This window comes from Camelina sativa, chromosome 13 (genome assembly GCF_000633955.1).
Source record: "Camelina sativa cultivar DH55 chromosome 13, Cs, whole genome shotgun sequence".
In the NCBI taxonomy this organism is placed as follows: domain Eukaryota; kingdom Viridiplantae; phylum Streptophyta; class Magnoliopsida; order Brassicales; family Brassicaceae; genus Camelina; species Camelina sativa.
In genome coordinates, this window is record NC_025697.1 from 9258626 (window position 1) to 9275834 (window position 17209).

Genomic DNA, 17209 nt, shown 5'->3' on the forward strand with positions numbered 1-17209 from the left:
TTTTTTTTTTTTTTTTTTTTTTTTTTTTTTTTTTTTTTTTTTTTTTTTTTTTCTAATAATTAGAAATACAATGAGTCAATGTCCAAATTACATCCTCTTCACTTTAGACACTAACTATCATCTTTATTTAGCCACCACACTTTTAAAAAATTTAATTTCTATATCATCATCTTCTATATATTTCTTCGGCGCACATGTTATGATTTAAGTCTTTAACCAATAAATACAAATTATTCGACCATGTCATAAAATGTGATAACAGATAAATAGATTTAGTCCCATGGAATGGATTTGTATTAAATATTACTATGTAAAACCAAAATCAAAGTTTATAAATTCAAAACATACTTTTCAAGTTTCAACACTAAGTTAAACCTAGTTGTGTATTATTAGTAAACGAAAGAGAAAAATCTTTCTACCAAAGAAAAAAAACGAAAGAACAAAAAATCTAACAAAATACTAGCTAACTTTTTTTTTTTGCTAAGCAAAATACTAGCTAACTTACAGAGACCAATCCTTTAAGCCCGTTAGACTTATTCCAAATCTAAACGTAACACACTAAACCAACAGTATCTTAAAACAAATTTCCAAATTTCCATCAAAGAATGTAATGAAAGTATCTTAAAACAAATTTTATTCTTAATTTTGAAAAAGTGAAATTAAGAACTTCTTAAAAAACTTTAATATTTTATAGGTCTATTGAAAGTTGTTAAATTTGAAGTTCTTGAAAATATTTTTTTTTGTAATTGTAAATTATTATGGTATTTTGTTTAAATTTATACTTTTAAAAACTTAAAAATAATGCATTCAATAAAAGTTTAAACAAACATGGCATAAAAGAATAAGAAAAAAGGTGTGGAGCTGAATAATCCAAACTCCACATTCTCATGCTATGCCCTTTTGCGAGAAGAGTTTGGGAACTAGCACCAGCTGCAAAGCTTCCCTCAAGTCTGAATCTCGGTGGCAGCAAAACTTCCAATTTGTAAGAAGAACATGCAGTTTTAAAAACCAAAACATGAAAGTATTCAGAATAAAAACTGCAGTTTTCAAAACAAAAACCTGCAAGAACACTAAACAGAACCTGCAGTTTTTAAAATCAAATCTTATAGTTTAAAAACCAAAACCTGAAAGTATTCAAAACAAAAACTGCAGTTTTTAAAACCAAAACCTGCTGGAACAAAAAAAACAGAAACTGCAGTCTTCAGTCATAGTGATCGGATCCAAAAACACAAAGTCAATTCATCATCCATTGTTAAACTGCTACCAAAGAAGCAAAGAAACTCTCACAGTCTTCAGTATTAGTGATCGGCTTTGTGTTTTTGGATCCTTTCTTAGGCTTCTTCCATTTCATCATATTGGTTTTACAAAGGTTTAATTATAAGAAAAAAGGATTCAAACAATTGTTTACTCCACCAAATATCATCAAAACTCAACAATAGCCGTCTAAACAAAATACAAAATCAAATATCACAAAATCAAAGGCTAGTTCCAATATCATCTAAAAGATGAAAATTTACTCACTTAATCTCTCTTAGAACCTTGACACGCTTCCTGACTGTCGGAGTCAAGTTCATAAGGACATCTGAGTGTTGTCCAGCCAAATTCTGCAACTTGTTCTGCAGCAAACACACAAATCAGAAAACTTGTACATAAGCTATTAAAAGGAACAAACTTTCAAACAATCAAATTAAGATGCAACAACAATCCTCAAAAGCGAAGAACGATTCATTGAACCCTAATTTCAATCACAACAAATAACCCTAATTCATCACCATCTACAAATGAAATCGGAGAGATTCTTACCAATGAAAACTGATTGAAACATCATTGAACCAAAGACTCTTATTTCGCCACTTGAATCGTCGCTGGTTGCACAGGCGATGGAGATGGTGATGACGACGGACAAAGGCGTTGGACCAGTCGCGAGAGAGAACGAGGGAAAAAATATATATATATATATATATTTTTTTCTCTCTAACCAATCAGGTGTCGAAACAACCTCAATCCTTAGTGATCCTTAAATCTCTAACACAAAGATCGATTACTAGCAAAATTTGTTTTTTTTCATTAATATGATTTATTTTTTAACCTAAGCAACTCTTAAAATATTGCTAATAACCTTTGATAGAGATACTCTTACTGTCTTGATAGTTTTTTACGGCCCATTTCAATAAATGTCTAATTGTAAGAAACTAAATTACTTGACATCTAAAAAATCAAAACATTTCACATGTGAGAAGATTTTGTCAAATCCATCCATAATCCACAAGGAAATACACCCACGTTGATATATATAACTCATCTTTAGATCTTATAGTACTAAATATATCCTATATAAAATATATATATATATATATGAAGAAGGAACGTGAGAAAATAAAACAAAAGAACCTGAAAGGCGAAAGTGAAGGGATAGCCAACGAAAAAAAGAAAATCTTAAAAAGAAAAAGATCCTGCGAGAGAGAATCAATGAAACTATAAAAATCCAAATAAAGGCAATCCTTAATTTCTCCCAAAATCCGCTTCTCTCTAATTCGTTTTTAATTTCACCCCACCAAATATTTAGATTCTATATTAACTTTTATTTTGTTTGTTTTTCAGTTTTAATATTTTTTTTTGTTTAGTTTCAGAAGTACTTGAAAACATCTCTTCCTCGTATCATCGTCGTTTTCGAGCTCTCCGATAACAGAAAAAACCTATAAAAAAAAGATCCAAAGCGTAAAAAAAAACCAAAACGAAACCTTTGGAAGCTCCTCTTTTTGTTTGTTTGGTTGTTGCATGGTGTGTTTCTTCGTCGTGTCTTCTTCATAGCTAAAGAAAGCTTCGATTCGTTTTCCTCTTCAGGTAATAATTCTTTTATATATATTCTGATAATGTTTATACTTACGTAATTCACACGATTGCTTGTTTATAACTTTCAGGTTTTTTGTTTCCATCTGAATTGTTTTTAATTTTCTGTATATCCGGATCTAAATCTCGATTCAGTTTTTTCTTTATTAACTTTGTTCTTGAGATTTTTTTTTAATAAAAAAAAAAACCCTTAAGGTTTGATGTTCTTGAGATTGATCTGATTTAAAAGGTTACAATAGATTCCATATTCATAAAAAAATTGGACTCTAAAAACATATTTCGGATTTGCAACGAATCTGCGAAAGAACATTCCTTGATAAAGACGTCTTTGGGATCTGCTTCTCTTGTAGATGTGCGTGGGTCCTCTGTTATGGCTGCTAATATTTATTTATTTAATCAGGAGCTATATACTTATATACAAATGTTTCAAATTGACCTAGGGGTCATAGAGTTTGTGTAATGTGTTTATTTCTTTGTTTTGATGCAACTTAGTTTGTGGTATTGTAAATGCAGCTACAAGGGAAGAAGAAGAAGAAGATCATATGTGACATTTGATCTCTCATTAACGAAAAGTGTGTGCGGGGTCTTTGTACTAACCATATTACTAGGCAGATGGATGAAAACAACACGGCAAAGTTAACCGGAATCAGGCAGATTGTGAGGCTTAAGGAGATATTGCAGAAATGGCAAACCGTAACGATAGGCCCCAAGTCAGATGTTCCTCCATTGGCAGCTGGAAAGCAAGCGGCCGAGATGATTGTACCGGCCATCAACAAGAGGCTATTAGAAGTAAAGAACGCTGACTCGGATGAGGAAAACTGTCAAAGCCCTGAGCCGCCTCATGATGTTCCTAAAGGGTATCTTGCGGTTTATGTTGGACCTGAGCTAAGGAGGTTTATCATACCGACAAGCTGTCTCAGCCACTCCCTCTTCAAGGTGTTGCTTGAGAAAGCAGAGGAAGAGTTTGGTTTTGATCAGAGCGGCGCCCTCACCATCCCTTGCGAGGTCGAGACTTTCAAGTACTTACTTAAATGCATGGAGAACAATCCTAATGATCATCACCCTGATGATGATGACAACTCCGGTAAGCCCAAAGACCTCTCTCTTATCTAGAGCATCATACCAATGAACTCAAAATCCTGTTGGCCAAGTCAGCCTTAATCAGGCAGGACTGGGTTTTAAACCATGATGAATCAAGGCTAAAAACATGCTGGGCTCCAAATGGGCCTGTCACGCCTCTTAGGGATATAGTGGCAACCATACGCTTATGATCTTTTCAGCTCCATTAACAATCACAAGAGACTTTACAAATTGTTTGATGAGAAATCAAGCAATAGATTGGCCACTATATTGATTCTTGAGAAACTAGAGCATCACTGATGGTTTTGTCTTGTCTTTTGCAGATGAGGAGGCAGTAGCAGCAAAGGAAGAGTAAATACAAGTCAAGTGATAAAAAAAAAAAAAAAAAACTCCTATAACTTTTTTCTTTTGTTACCATGATTCTTGTTATCTTTTAATTAATCATATACTGATGGAAACTATTAGGGATGATAACTTTGGGGTGTAATTGTAAAATCAGGTTATTTTTTTTGTGTTTTCCTGGTTTTTTTCTTTCTTCTTCATTCTTTGTCAATGACGATATAAGTTTACTAGAGACATATATGTTAGATGTGAAAGGATTTGGTGGTCAAAGTGTGATACGAAATTAAACAAAAATATAACCTCTTGAACGAAAACATGTGCACATTTCTTGTCTTCTCGTCCATTGTTATTATCGAAAACGACTGTTATGTGTGTCAATCAAGTAGACTAGTGAATAATATGCAACAAACTTATATACTGTATATGGCATGGGGGTATATATATGGCTTGTGGTTGATTTTTTCAAGAACTTGTCGGATTTGGTGTAAATACTTTTTATTTAAGATTTTGAGGGGTTACATACATGGAGTGTAGTTGATATGTCAAGAATTGTGTATATATATATATATATATACTTTTTATTTTATTTTAGCTGAGGTATATATGGATTGTTGGATCACGATTAATTGTGAATACACGTAATTTAATATGTTGTTCAGTCTATTGGTATGGGAAGCTCCAATTGTGTTCCCATGCCGCCATGCGGTAATGTTCTTGTGTGCGTGGGCATGTGGGGACAAATTAAGAGTATATATGTTACTTTGGAATATTTTTTTATCATACGTTTGGGAATTGTGGAACGTCATATATAAAACAGGAAAACATATGGATTAGTTTTACATGTGAATTTTTAGAACTAATTCTACTAAAAATGCAAAACCTTTTTACAACATGTCAGCATATCGTTTGAGAAAACGAAAATTATAGATGACGTAGTTCTTTTGTGGAAGATTAATTAATTCTGTGTTTCTTTTTTAAGAAGATAAATGAAATTTTACATTGACGACGAGGTGTCCGGACTCCGGAAGCCCCCTTCTCCCCTGCGTCAACCCTCATATTTCCTTTGTGAAATATTTTAAATACATATGGGGCCAATCAGTTTAAAATAAAATATAAGATGAATTGATTAGGGTTGAAATTTTGTAACCCGTGATTGATCTAGCTATTCCACGAAGTCCGTTTTACTCATTTGACCGACGTCCTAACTCCGAGTATCCAAATATATTGATCAACATTGACATTGCAATTAGTTTTATCCCGTACATATAAAAATTGATCATTCTTACATTACATTGCAAGTCAATGTTTACATATTAATACATTTATTTATCGGTTGTTGCATTGTTTAACAGAAAAAAAAATATATATATATATATAACTTTTTAAAACGAAAGACTGTAAAGTATACGAAGTATAGAATATACAAACATAANTCATATATTTCGGACGGACCTAAATTAATTGTAAAGAAGTTAACAAGCGTAGAACTCGACGAGTTCGTGGACGGACTCGGGGCGTGACTCGTCGGCGTCGGCGTTCTCCAGCATCCAAAGTAAATGCTCAAACAAGACAACTTCGCACGACACGGAGATGGAACCATCCTCGCTGCCGCCACAGCCACCATCCACCGCCGCTAGCTGCTGAAAGAGCGGGTGGCTGACTACGTCGGAGCTCACATGGTACGGTCGACGTGTTCGGCCGACGTAGACGGTTTGAAGATATTCAGAGGGAAATGCACTCACGGCGGAGGATCGGCCGTGATTAGCTGGAGCCGACGATGGCTGGTTTGGCTTGGTGTTGAATGAGTTGAGCTTCTTCAAAACTGACTTCAACTTCATCAGTTTGTTTCCTCCTTTGGCCATTTTCGATTCGGTTTGGAGACTTTAACGCCGGAGATGTAAGTCGGAGTGAGTTTTTTCCGGTAAGAGATAGATAGATAGAGAGAGAGAGAGATGTCGATGTCGATGTCGAAGAGAGGAATGAGAATGGGGTTCTTTATATAAAGTTTATAGGGGTAGTTTCGTAGTTATCGTTTTTTTATTGTCCAATAGAAAATTTGTTTTTTAAAATTTGAGAACCCTCAGGTACCTTATCAACCGATTTCGAATAGCCAATAATCTATAAGTTTCCTCTATTTTTTGTTTGGGCAAATCTCTATAAGTAGCCTATAAGTTGCCAAGAGTCGGAAGCAATTATTCGAAAAGATTATGATTATGAATTAGAAAACTAAGAGCGAGTGTCAGACGCTAAAAGTTTTTTGCTTGTATATAATAAAAAAAAACTATGCAAATCCACATCACTCCAAAAGTTTTTGTTATGCCAGTCAACCATATACATCATCATTGCTCCATGATAATTTAACTAACGTTTTAACTACGTTGTGGTAAAGACCCTACGAAAGACTTCGAGTGTGTAAAACTATTATCTTGGTGGATGAAGTTTTGCTAAGTGTTGGATTTTCATCATCATTTTCTTATGGAGTTAAATTCGGATGGTAAAGTATCATGACGACTTTAGAATACACCCCTAGACTATATATATATTTTGATGCAATGTCTATACATATATCTTCAACGAATTTTCATTGTATTCATTTAAAAAATTTAATTGTACCTTTTTTCAACGAAATTTTATTGTTTATTTAATAATCACATTTTTCTTCTTATAATTTATGGAGTTCCCATTTTTTTCTCGTTTATATACAATGTATTATCTTTGAATGAAGATCATAACAATATAAATGAAAAATTGAACTTTATGTAATCACTTAATAATTATGATAAATTAATCCAACAACTAAAGGAGGTTCATGAACTTTAAAAGCGGCTACTTCTATTTTGTTAGGTAATTTGGCAAGTATCTAGACTATTATTTCTTCAGATTAAAAAAATTATCATCTTCTTTTTTCCTTACACATAACATGTTACAAGACACCTTTGTATTAAATTGCCAAATTTTTTTTGTCATTTTGTTGTGGTTAGATTAGAGTCCGACATTATTCTTTTATGCAATGTATTTATTATTTACGTTGTATTGGCCACTACTGTTACAGCATGTGAGTTCCGGAAGATTTGTCTCTCTTTTTTTTTACGTAAAAATGTTATCATAATCAGCCGACACAAGAGCATCAAATGTCTTTCTAATCATGTAACCAATGTATATATATTTAACATATTGGACCTCCTCCTAGTTTGTCTACTTATAATTATGAAAAAGTTTATCAATCTTCTTAATATATAAACAAAACTACTACGGCATAATATTAATTAGAAGTGAGAAATAAAAGATGGCGGAAGAGTCCAAGTAAAGATAATATAGAAGAAATTAAGATGAGAGTAACGACCAATTATAAATTTATTATAGATTAAATTTGTTAATGAAAATTTCAAGTCCAATATATGGGCGGACTCTTCACCTGCCAAAGCGTCAAGCTGTAGACGAACCGTTTAGACAAATACGACGGAGCTTATTTTCTTTCCGAAAAGGCCAAAACGTTCGTTGAAAGACTCTGGTTGTTGTTTTTCTCCTTCAAACTTCAAAGTAAGAATCAATTATCAACTCTTTCAAAAAAGACAAAAGATATTATTTTGGATTTTGCATTTGCGTTTACAATGTATATATCATGTCTGATGAAACATAAACTAATTTATGGTATACGGTGGTGATTGAGAATTTGTCATGTAGGTCAAAGCCAATATTGAGTTGAGTACTTCATGTTTTTTATACTACGGATATCCAGTTTTTTCTTTTTATTTCTTACAAGTTTCGAAGATTAGTATGAACCTTCACTATGAAACTCATGGTTAAAGAATATGACTTACATAAAATGTATTTTATGAGTATATATACCGTAGTTACAAAACGATGTTTGATATTCTAGTAATTTTACTTTCAAAACGTTTGTAAATTATGGCTAACCGCGTCGATAAAATATCACATCAGTATTCATAGTTTAGGTTCGCCATTTGCAAAACATATATATAATCTAAACTTCTGAAAACCTAAAGCATGGAAATTATCATAAAGTTGATAATAAGCTTTAGTTCTTAATATCAGAAGTGTCTTAACCAAAGGGGAATGCACACACATGTGTGTTCCCCACTTCTAAGTGGTGCATAGTCCATGGATAATAAGACCAAACATTTGTTTTGAGGAAACATTTTAAAACAATACCGAAAGTATAATAAATACTTAATAAACCGTTTTTATTCCCTCTTAGTGTATGTTGGTAAGCGAGGACCCATTTGGATCTTTTGATGTCTTTTTATTCAAAGTATTATATCATCAAAATATATATTGTCGGAAACCCAAAAATTCTCCCTATATTATTTATCCCTTTGTCGTCCAAATTATTATTAGCTAATGAGAATCGATTGAACCCTTATATGTTTTAATCACACGGCGGAGAATCGGAGATACATGTAAATGATATGGACTAATTAAGGGACTAATCATAAGAAATAACTCTGACACAAGGGTTATAAAAATGAGAGATGCTTCGAATTTGTGATCATCACAAGAAATAATATCCTCCATATATCTACCTACTTAGAATCTTAGATTATAATTTGATCAAGTTGTTTCCACACATACTATTATATAGCATCGACATGAAAATCCTTCTTGTTACAAAGATTGTTGCACTATACATGTGAGAAAATCGACCATCGTCAACCATACCAAACAAGAAAGACATGTGCAACGAGTTGGTGTATATTGACTTTATGCGTCTCCACTTGCATGGTATTAATGACACTCTTAAAACTTATTCATTGTGAATTATTGATTGTGCAGCAATTTGGATATTCACGAACAGAACATTCGTAGATGAATACAAGTTGTATATACCTCTACGGGTGACAGTAGGCGTGAGATATCATATTATGTGTTTAGAACCTGAAAGAGTATAGTGATTTAAAAAAAGTTTTTCTGATTCATAGATACAAAAACTTGTCTCCGTAGATACAAAATCAATTTCACAACTCACTCAACCAACTCTAACTAATAACAACGTCCCACTACTCATAAACAGCACTACTCATAAACTCTACTGAACAATCAAGCTTATGTTTGATCTTAAAAACCCATTTACAACGCACACATTCTTCTCAGGTGATAAAGTTTTACTCTTAAGCTCCACATCAATAGCACTATTCCATATGGAAAGATGTCATAGTCTGCTTAAATGTTATGTGTTCTCTAGGATAAAGAACTGAAGAGCAGATGATGATGCTGCCGTTTTCTCCTCTTAGTCTAGCCATTCAATCCTGTTACGACAACCAAGTATGTAGGTCTAACTGAAAAGCCCATCAAAGATCCATTTAGGTTGTAACATAGTCAAACTAGTCCAAAGCCTAAAACTAAGAAGGCCAACTCTAACAATATTGATTTGTTTCTAGATGATCTGTCATCCTATAATGGCCACACTTTTTACTGTTTAATGGTGGTTGGTTTTGGTTGCTGGAATATGTAAATTATTGAGGATCAGGAACTAAATGCAAAAGACAATATCAAGATAGTAAAATCGAAATTTTACTGCAATTAGCAGGGAAATCTCCCAACAACCAGAATTCAAAGCAATGCCATAAGAGGCAGAGGAAAACAATGACAAAGGAATGAAAATAACAAAGAAGGAGAGGAACACAAAAGAGTTCCCAAATCCGAATGATAATAAGAATCAAAAGGAGATCTTGTTTTATTCTTCAAACACCGGAACCACTCTCTTCAAACTCTTTACTGGTTCCGATCCGAGTCTTTTTTCTCTTTTCTTCAATCCTCCTGAGCAAGAGGAACAGCCTGAGCCTATAAGACACAAAGAAACAGTAGAGATATCGCGTTAGAGACAAACAAAAGTACCATTCTTTGAAAACTAGAATTGTTCAAGAATGCATACCAATGGGCGGTACTTCAATGCATAGAACATTTCAAGGTAACGGCGGGCCTCAAGACGGTCAAGGTTCGAAACATGCTTCCAGAATCCATACACACCAGTCAATGTCAGGAGCCTCTGTGAGTATATCTGCCAGGTGTATCTGCAAAACCAACAAAAGATGAGTAAAGCTGAACATGAGAATCTAAGTGAACTAGAAAAAGAACTGAGGAATAGTAAGTTGTTTTTACTTCTCTTCGATCCTCTGAAGCCCTCCTTGTGAGATCTCATCCCAGTGAGATGGATCTTCCTTACACTTGGTGAAGAAATCAGCAAGAGTATCAGCAGCCTGATCACCGTGGTACGGGTCAATGTGGAAACCTGATTTGCCGTGGACAATGATCTCAGCAGGACCACCTTTGCAAGTGGCGAAAGTCGGTAACCCACAGGTCATTGCCTCAACAACAGTCAACCCAAAGGCTTCATACAATGCAGGTTGCACAAACGCACCCTTGGTGTCACAGATGTACCTGTACAGCTCACCGTTCCTAACCCGGTTCATCTGGGAGGAGATCCATCTGAACTGACCGTTGAGCTTGTATTCCTCAATGAGATCATACATTTTCTTCATTTCGGCCTTCTCTTCGTTGTCCTTTGATTCTTTCCTCCTGTCTCCTCCCACAACCACCAAGTTAGCTAGCTCACGTAGGCGGGTGTTCTTCCCGTACCACTCAACAAGACCTGACAAGTTCTTGACACGGTCAAGCCTAGCCATGGTAAAGAGGATCGGCTTCTTCTTGTCCTTGAGCACACATCTGTTCCACAAGAAAAGCAAAAAGATTTTAGAACAACAATCAAAAACGTCAAAGATAAAAAAAAAACATAAAGAGTTATTAAAAAGCTTACAGGTGCTCTTCATTCTCAACATCGCTGTAGAGGAGCTCCTCGATCTCAGAGTGGAATTTAGTCAATCTACGCTTCTCCTCTGTGTAAGGGAAGTAGATGCTCATATCAGCACCAGGGGAGACAATGTTAAACTTGGGATCAAACACATCAATCCCGTGAACAACTCGGTACAATCCAGGGAGAGTAAAGGCCGTGTGACTCTCATACTGTCCAACAGTCTCTTTGCTGCAATATGAGTAAAGAAGACAACTCTTATAAACTAAAACACTTCTCTGAATCTATTCATTCATATATATATGTACTTCAATCAATCAATCTCTTTACCTTCCAGCAATTTCTTGGAATGTACTGGTGATGATGAAATCAGTGTGGTTCATTGCGAAAATATCCGCAGTGAACTGGCATGAGAAATGGTACTTCTCGTCAAGCGTCTTCCAGTAGATATCAGAATCTGGGTACTTAGTTTTCTCCAGAGCGTGAGCAATGGTACACTATAAGAGAATCATTCACAAAGCATTATTATCTTGACCACCTGACTTATTTCATTAGATGGTTATGAAATGTTCAAATCAAGAAACTAAACCTGAGTAACACCAAGTTTGTGTGCCAATAAAGAAGCAACAAGGTTTCCATCACTGTAGTTACCAATGATAAGGTCAGGCTTTCCATTCAATTCTTTTGATAACTCAACAGCAGCATCCTGAAATAGCAAGAGAAGTTCAGGTTTAATATATAAAAGTGGCAAACAGAACACAGTACTAGAGGAAGAAGATGAGTGTACTTCACCTCAGCGTAAGTCTCTAGATATGGCCAGACTTCAAATCTTGAGATCCATTTGCGAACAATACCCTTCTCTGTTCTGAAGGGGACACGAAGAATGTCACAGTACTCAGAATCATAAACTCTCTCTAGACGTTCACCACATGTGGTTCCAACCGCATCAGGAAGCAGTCGAGTGAGCTGCAACATAACCAAAACATATGGTTAGATATACACATCCGAAGAATCCAAGATTGGAGCAAAATAACTCAAAGCTTACAATGAGAATTCGTGGAGTAATGTCGAGTCCTTGTTGCTTAATACGTTGGAGCATCTCTACCTCAAGGGCCCGAACTTGATCCAGAATGTAAACAACCTGCAATATCACAAAAAAATTAGCTACTCTTTGACAGAACAAGAAGTGTATATCTCTACAAGACTACTAGAGGAAGAGACTGGTTCTAACCTGACCACCAGTGTCAGGGTAACCAAGAACATTGTCTTGAGCGAAGTAACCATGTGGAGAGAGGATCACGACGTTAAACACCATTGGGACTCTTCCAAGAAAAGTCTCAAGAGTGCAAGGGTCAGGCGCCTCAAGAAGGTCCAAAAGAAGACGAATCATGTCAAGGACACGTTCAGCATTGTTACCCCATCCCCTCTCGAGACCAATGTCCTCAAACTTGGCCTCAAACTCTTCATAGGGTGTTTCCGGCTTAAGCTCTGCCAGGTACTCCTCTGCTTTCCTCAAGACGTGTTGCAGCGTGTTGAGGTTTTGAATCTTCTCGCTCAACATTAAATTCTACAAAACAAAGCACAAATCATTCAAACATAGATTCTTGGTTTAATGGGAGAGAGAGATTTCAAATGGATACAGATCAATACCTTGCCCTGGTGGCTATGTCGACGAAGGAACTTAAGCAATGGAAGCAAGCTCTCCTTGTCATGGAAGAGCTTAGCTGAGAGATGACGGTTAAGGAACTCAACACCATCTCCAATGTACTTGTGGAGCGTTGGACGAGGGACAGACGCATTGAATGGCTCGAAATCAAGCTCAAGAGTGAAATCACCATTCTTACTGCAAATTAAAAATGACATTGTTGAGAGAAACAGAGATGTAGAGAGAGAGAGAAAAACAGAATTTGAAGTTAAGGAATGGTAAACATACACTCCATCAACGAGTTCTTCCTTGAAATGAAGAAACTCAGCAGGTTGAAGCTCCTCAACGACAAGATCATGGAGATTGACTTTTAAGTATTCCCAAACACCAGGACTTGGCCTCACAGCAAGAGCAACCCATGGTGGCAACACTACTGCTTCCTGTTTTTTTTTCACCCAACCATAAAGATCAAAACTTTTTCCAAACAAAAAATCAAAACTTTGCACTACCCATTTGAAGATTCGAGTTTTGAAATGTACCTGAGTGGATTTGAGAAGGTCAAAGAAAGCACCACCTTCAAGTTTTTTCTGGGTTTGATCAGGCAAAGCCTCGAATTCAGCAGTGATCTGGTTTTGTTGCAAGATACCTTTACCTTTGGCTGCAACCCTACAAAAAAAAAATAAAACATGTGAAGTTGATCAAACTTTTTTTCTTTTTTTTTTTCTTTAACCATAAACTGAAAAGCCCATTGAAAAGGTGATTAATGAAGTGAAACAAACCTGGAAAGCAAGGCAAGGACTTCGTTCCTCTCAGAAACAAGCGTTTGGTTCAAACGCTCACGTTGGCTGTGGACGCGCGTTATCATACGTTCAGCGTTTGCCATTGATCCAAAAGAGAGACGCAGAAACAGTGAAAAGTGTTTTGTAAACTGCGGAGAGAGAGAGATAAAAATCAGAGAGTTGTAAATTATTCGATGAAAATAAAATGAAGTGTTTTGTGTTTTCCACATTCACATCATCATCATATATATAAAGAAAAGGGAACTACGAATTAGATATTATAGTATAACGATGGTCAAGATATTATAACCTACTAAAAGTCAAGAAACTGTGACTCTTTTAGCCTTACAGAGTCCAAGGTTATTACGAAAACAAAGCCTAGAAGGTTATTATTATATTCAACTACTTGACCCTCTCTACACGTACACATGGCGAAACCAGAATTCGTTTCATGGTTTTTGGTTCCTAAGTTCGATAGATGATCATTAAACAAATATTTTGAGCCGACATCGAATTTGACGTTTTAGAAAATTGAAAATGATGTTTTAAGAACAAATCTTATCCATCAAAAAATACATAAGTTTTGTTAAACATTCCTATCCTCCACCATCCATTGTAAAAAGCAATGGTGTGTGATTACGAATCTTTTACAAAACATCTTTGTCAAAAATTTAAATCCAAGCGTGAGTCATAAAAAAAAGTGGATGTAGACATACTATAACATAAAGACAAATATAAGAATCCTGGTACACGTCATACAAATACATTAAAAGAAAATTATTATAATTATTGAGCAAAACTAAAAAAAAGTTAAGTTTCTTGAACAGTCGAATGTCTCTATAGTGGATTCCATATTTGGAGTTTTTTCTTTTGCAAGAAAATGATTCATAATGCAAAAGAATTTTCCGAAAATGTTAATTAATTTATAAAAAAAAAATGTTGGACGATGATATTCTTTTTTATTTTGCAACACAGCTGGAAAATTCTCTATGAGAAAATTCCTCTAAAAAATAAAATTAAAAAAAAAGCGAGAAAATAGAATATAAAGCACGACTGATTCTTTAAAATATAAAAGAGTTTTGGTGTTTTTTTCCTAACCAGAGATTTTTCAGGCAAGAATTTTCTAAAAGATTTTGTTTGATTCATCTTCTTTATTCAGAAAAATAAACCAAGACAAAGCAAATCTAGCTATCATTAGAGCTAAAACATGATTAAAGTAAATGCAATAGACAATTAAAAAGAATAGGAAGAAGAAGAGAACCTGGAGTAGAGAGAGAGAGAGAGAGAGAAGTGGTTTGAGTGAGCGATGAAGGTATACGTTCGATATGTTTCAGATTTATAGGGAGAGGATTCTTAAAGCTTGAATGCAAATTTTGGTAAGATGATAAAATAATAAAATGAATCATTACTTCCTCTGTTTCCTTTTACGTTTCATTTCTTGGGCTCCAAACCCAGAAAAACAAAAAACTACTAGAAGATAAAATGGATTTTTAAAAGTCCAAGGTAAAGGCCATTTAAGGAAAAGAAGAAAGTTCTGGAATGGTGTAATTTTCCTTAAAAAATGTATAATCACTAATACTTTTCTCCTTAGATAGAATAGATATCGGATTATATTACTGATCTTTGGATTAACAAGACATTTACATAAATTAGATCTTATCTATCTTTATAATACTTGACAAACAAGAAAAAAAGTTATTACCATTTAGTTACAAATTTTTTTTTTCTGTGTGCCAAACCATCCAAACATTTCACTTTTAATAAATTATACGTTTGACTTTGTGGGAAATTTGTTTTGGCTTAATAAATAATTTTTTTTTTGTTGAAAATTTTTGGACTAAAGATGATAAAGTGAATTACTAAAAGTTTTTGAATAAATACAAAGAGTTTTTCTGAATAAATGCAAAGAGATTTTTTTTATTATTAGCTAGTTTCATATATTTATGCTATCAAAAAGTCTTTAGAAGTTATTTATTTCTATTTTAAAATCGACTTAAATTACATTAATTTTCTCAACTTAAAAATATTAATTTTTTACATTTATTGTGATTTGTAAATGATATGTGTTGTCTTTTTTACTAGTATTTTTTTATATATAAGTAACTAACTTCTAAAACATTTGACAAATAAGCTGTAAACTAATCACATGTTTCCTTTTCGAAAACTTTTCTACCTATAGATATTTTACCAAGGAAAATAATTAATTTCAGTTATATTCACTTTTTTTACCTTCTTTAATCCAGTAAATTTACCCTATTTTTGTTCTTTCTCATATTTTAGAAATTAATATAACTCTTTCAGCAATCTTTGATAAAATGATGAAAATGTATTTTAGAAAAATGGATGGTTGAGCTAAATCATATAAGCTCATCATCTAAACTCATGCATAGTAATAAAATTGTGTGTGTACAGTGAACATAGTACAATATCACGAAGATGGACGTGACATTGATCACTCTGCAATACAAATACAACTCGACTATAAAGTAGCATTACCGAAAGCTAGCATCATCGTACATTTTGCCGAAGTATTTTTCTAGGTCTTAAAGAATCAAGTTGGACTGATAGATCCACGAAGAGTTGGTCTGTCTCTAACATTCTTAGGTGCGACTAAAAAAATTATGGTAAGCCAAAAATAAAAGAAAAAAAAGTAAAAAAAAATTACGGTTGATTAATGTTAGTAACCCATATGTCTTAAGTCTGATGAATGATATATAACTTATATATTCACGTGATTACACAATTTTTGCTAGTATTTTTATAAGTTATCAGTTTTTATTGGTCATATTTTCAATGAAATGATTTATCATTTATATAACTTACCTATTGAATTAGTTTTTTTTTTCTTTAAATATATATATATATATATATATATATTATGATTGTTTTGTAATACGATCTATTCAAAATTTCAAATGTAGTCTTTTTGGCGATCAATCATCACTTTGCTTACTTTTTACAATTCATATCTCTTTAGCAAATGTTTTTCACTAGCACCATTATTGTGTTCCGATTTTAATTGATGGTTTAGATAATGTAGTTTCGTGAGTTATGCAATAAAAAATTCAGTCGCCTTTTTGTGGGAAAATATTCCGTTAAGAGTTTGTCATCCAAATTTAATCGGATGTTCCAGAAGCGACTTATAAATTATAATGTCATCCATTTGCTTAAGTTTTTTATTCCAAGTTGTTGTTCATTTGCTAAGTTATTATTATACCCTTTGACTACATAGAAATTATTCGTTGTGAATGATGGAAGAAAGCAAAAAAAAAATTTGTAAATGGCCATCAATACATATCCCCATTTATCGACAACCACGTGTCGGAGTACAAGAAGGGTTTCACGTGGAACGACGGTATTAGTGAATCTACGAGCTACACCAACAACAGCAAAACAGGAGGCCAGGACGAGCTCTACTAGCAATTTTGGTTGATTGTGACGTGGCTTTCCACCGACTTTGGATAATGAAATAACAAAGTTGTGTAATCATTTTGTATTAGGATAAGGATTTAGGAGCTAGTGTCCAATTACAATTTTGATTAATTCAGTTTCGTACGTTAAAAGTAATATTTTTGGTCCACTAAACACAGTCCACTGTTATTTTTCTGTGGGGTGGTTTTTGACTTCTGAGGTGTAGGTGAAAGCGGTATTTTAATTCTCGTTTATTGTGATTTAATGGTTGCTGACAATTACAAAAAAAAAAAAAAATGGTTGAGAGTTTAGAGGAAGTGGAATGGGGTAGAT

General features: G+C 34.0%; 3 protein-coding genes and 1 long non-coding RNA gene across 7 annotated transcripts; 1 reads left to right on the top strand and 3 right to left on the bottom strand.

Annotated features, from left to right (window-relative positions):
- On the bottom strand, positions 820-2131 carry LOC104736150. 2 transcript variants are annotated; one of them, XR_759530.2, is made up of 3 exons: positions 1804-2131; positions 1522-1616; positions 820-972 (listed from the first exon to the last, which is right to left on the bottom strand). It is a non-coding gene; the product is annotated as an uncharacterized LOC104736150 (long non-coding RNA). The 2 variants fall into 2 exon arrangements; XR_759529.2 differs by lacking the exon at positions 820-972 and having other exon boundaries at positions 1390-1616; positions 1804-2125.
- On the top strand, positions 2405-4527 carry LOC104736151 (auxin-responsive protein SAUR36-like). The gene is made up of 3 exons (XM_010456084.1): positions 2405-2844; positions 3364-3934; positions 4254-4527. Exons 2-3 carry the CDS (start codon positions 3463-3465, stop codon positions 4283-4285), a joined length of 504 nt encoding a protein of 167 aa, XP_010454386.1. The 5' UTR covers positions 2405-2844; positions 3364-3462; the 3' UTR covers positions 4286-4527.
- Positions 5712-6296, bottom strand: LOC104736153. Its single transcript, XM_010456087.2, has one exon. The coding sequence runs from the start codon at positions 6132-6134 to the stop codon at positions 5745-5747; it is 390 nt and encodes a 129-aa protein (XP_010454389.1). The 5' UTR covers positions 6135-6296; the 3' UTR covers positions 5712-5744.
- On the bottom strand, positions 9783-14935 carry LOC104736154 (sucrose synthase 1-like). 3 transcript variants are annotated; one of them, XM_010456090.2, is made up of 13 exons: positions 14727-14935; positions 13466-13614; positions 13226-13352; positions 12692-13126; positions 12273-12608; positions 12087-12182; positions 11834-12007; positions 11631-11747; positions 11372-11538; positions 11048-11272; positions 10393-10956; positions 10166-10304; positions 9783-10074 (listed from the first exon to the last, which is right to left on the bottom strand). In XM_010456090.2, exons 2-13 carry the CDS (start codon positions 13567-13569, stop codon positions 10042-10044), a joined length of 2517 nt encoding a protein of 838 aa, XP_010454392.1. In that variant the 5' UTR covers positions 13570-13614; positions 14727-14935; the 3' UTR covers positions 9783-10041. The 3 variants fall into 3 exon arrangements, with proteins under 3 accessions (XP_010454392.1, XP_010454390.1, XP_010454391.1); XM_010456088.2 differs by lacking the exon at positions 14727-14935 and adding an exon at positions 13892-13933; XM_010456089.1 differs by lacking the exon at positions 14727-14935 and having other exon boundaries at positions 12692-12884; positions 12975-13126; positions 13466-13687.

Coding starts and splice junctions, on each gene's coding strand:
- LOC104736151 (XM_010456084.1), top strand. CDS start 3,463: ATGGATGAAAACAACACGGCAAAGTTAACCGGAATCAGGCAGATTGTG. Junction 3,935..4,253: donor TGATGATGATGACAACTCCG/GTAAGCCCAAAG, acceptor TGTCTTTTGCAG/ATGAGGAGGCAGTAGCAGCA.
- LOC104736153 (XM_010456087.2), bottom strand. CDS start 6,134: ATGGCCAAAGGAGGAAACAAACTGATGAAGTTGAAGTCAGTTTTGAAG.
- LOC104736154 (XM_010456088.2), bottom strand. CDS start 13,918: ATGAAACGAATTCTGGTTTCGCCATGT. Junction 13,353..13,465: donor GTCCTTGCCTTGCTTTCCAG/GTTTGTTTCACT, acceptor TTTTTTTTGTAG/GGTTGCAGCCAAAGGTAAAG. Junction 10,305..10,392: donor CTTCAGAGGATCGAAGAGAA/GTAAAAACAACT, acceptor TTGGTTTTGCAG/ATACACCTGGCAGATATACT.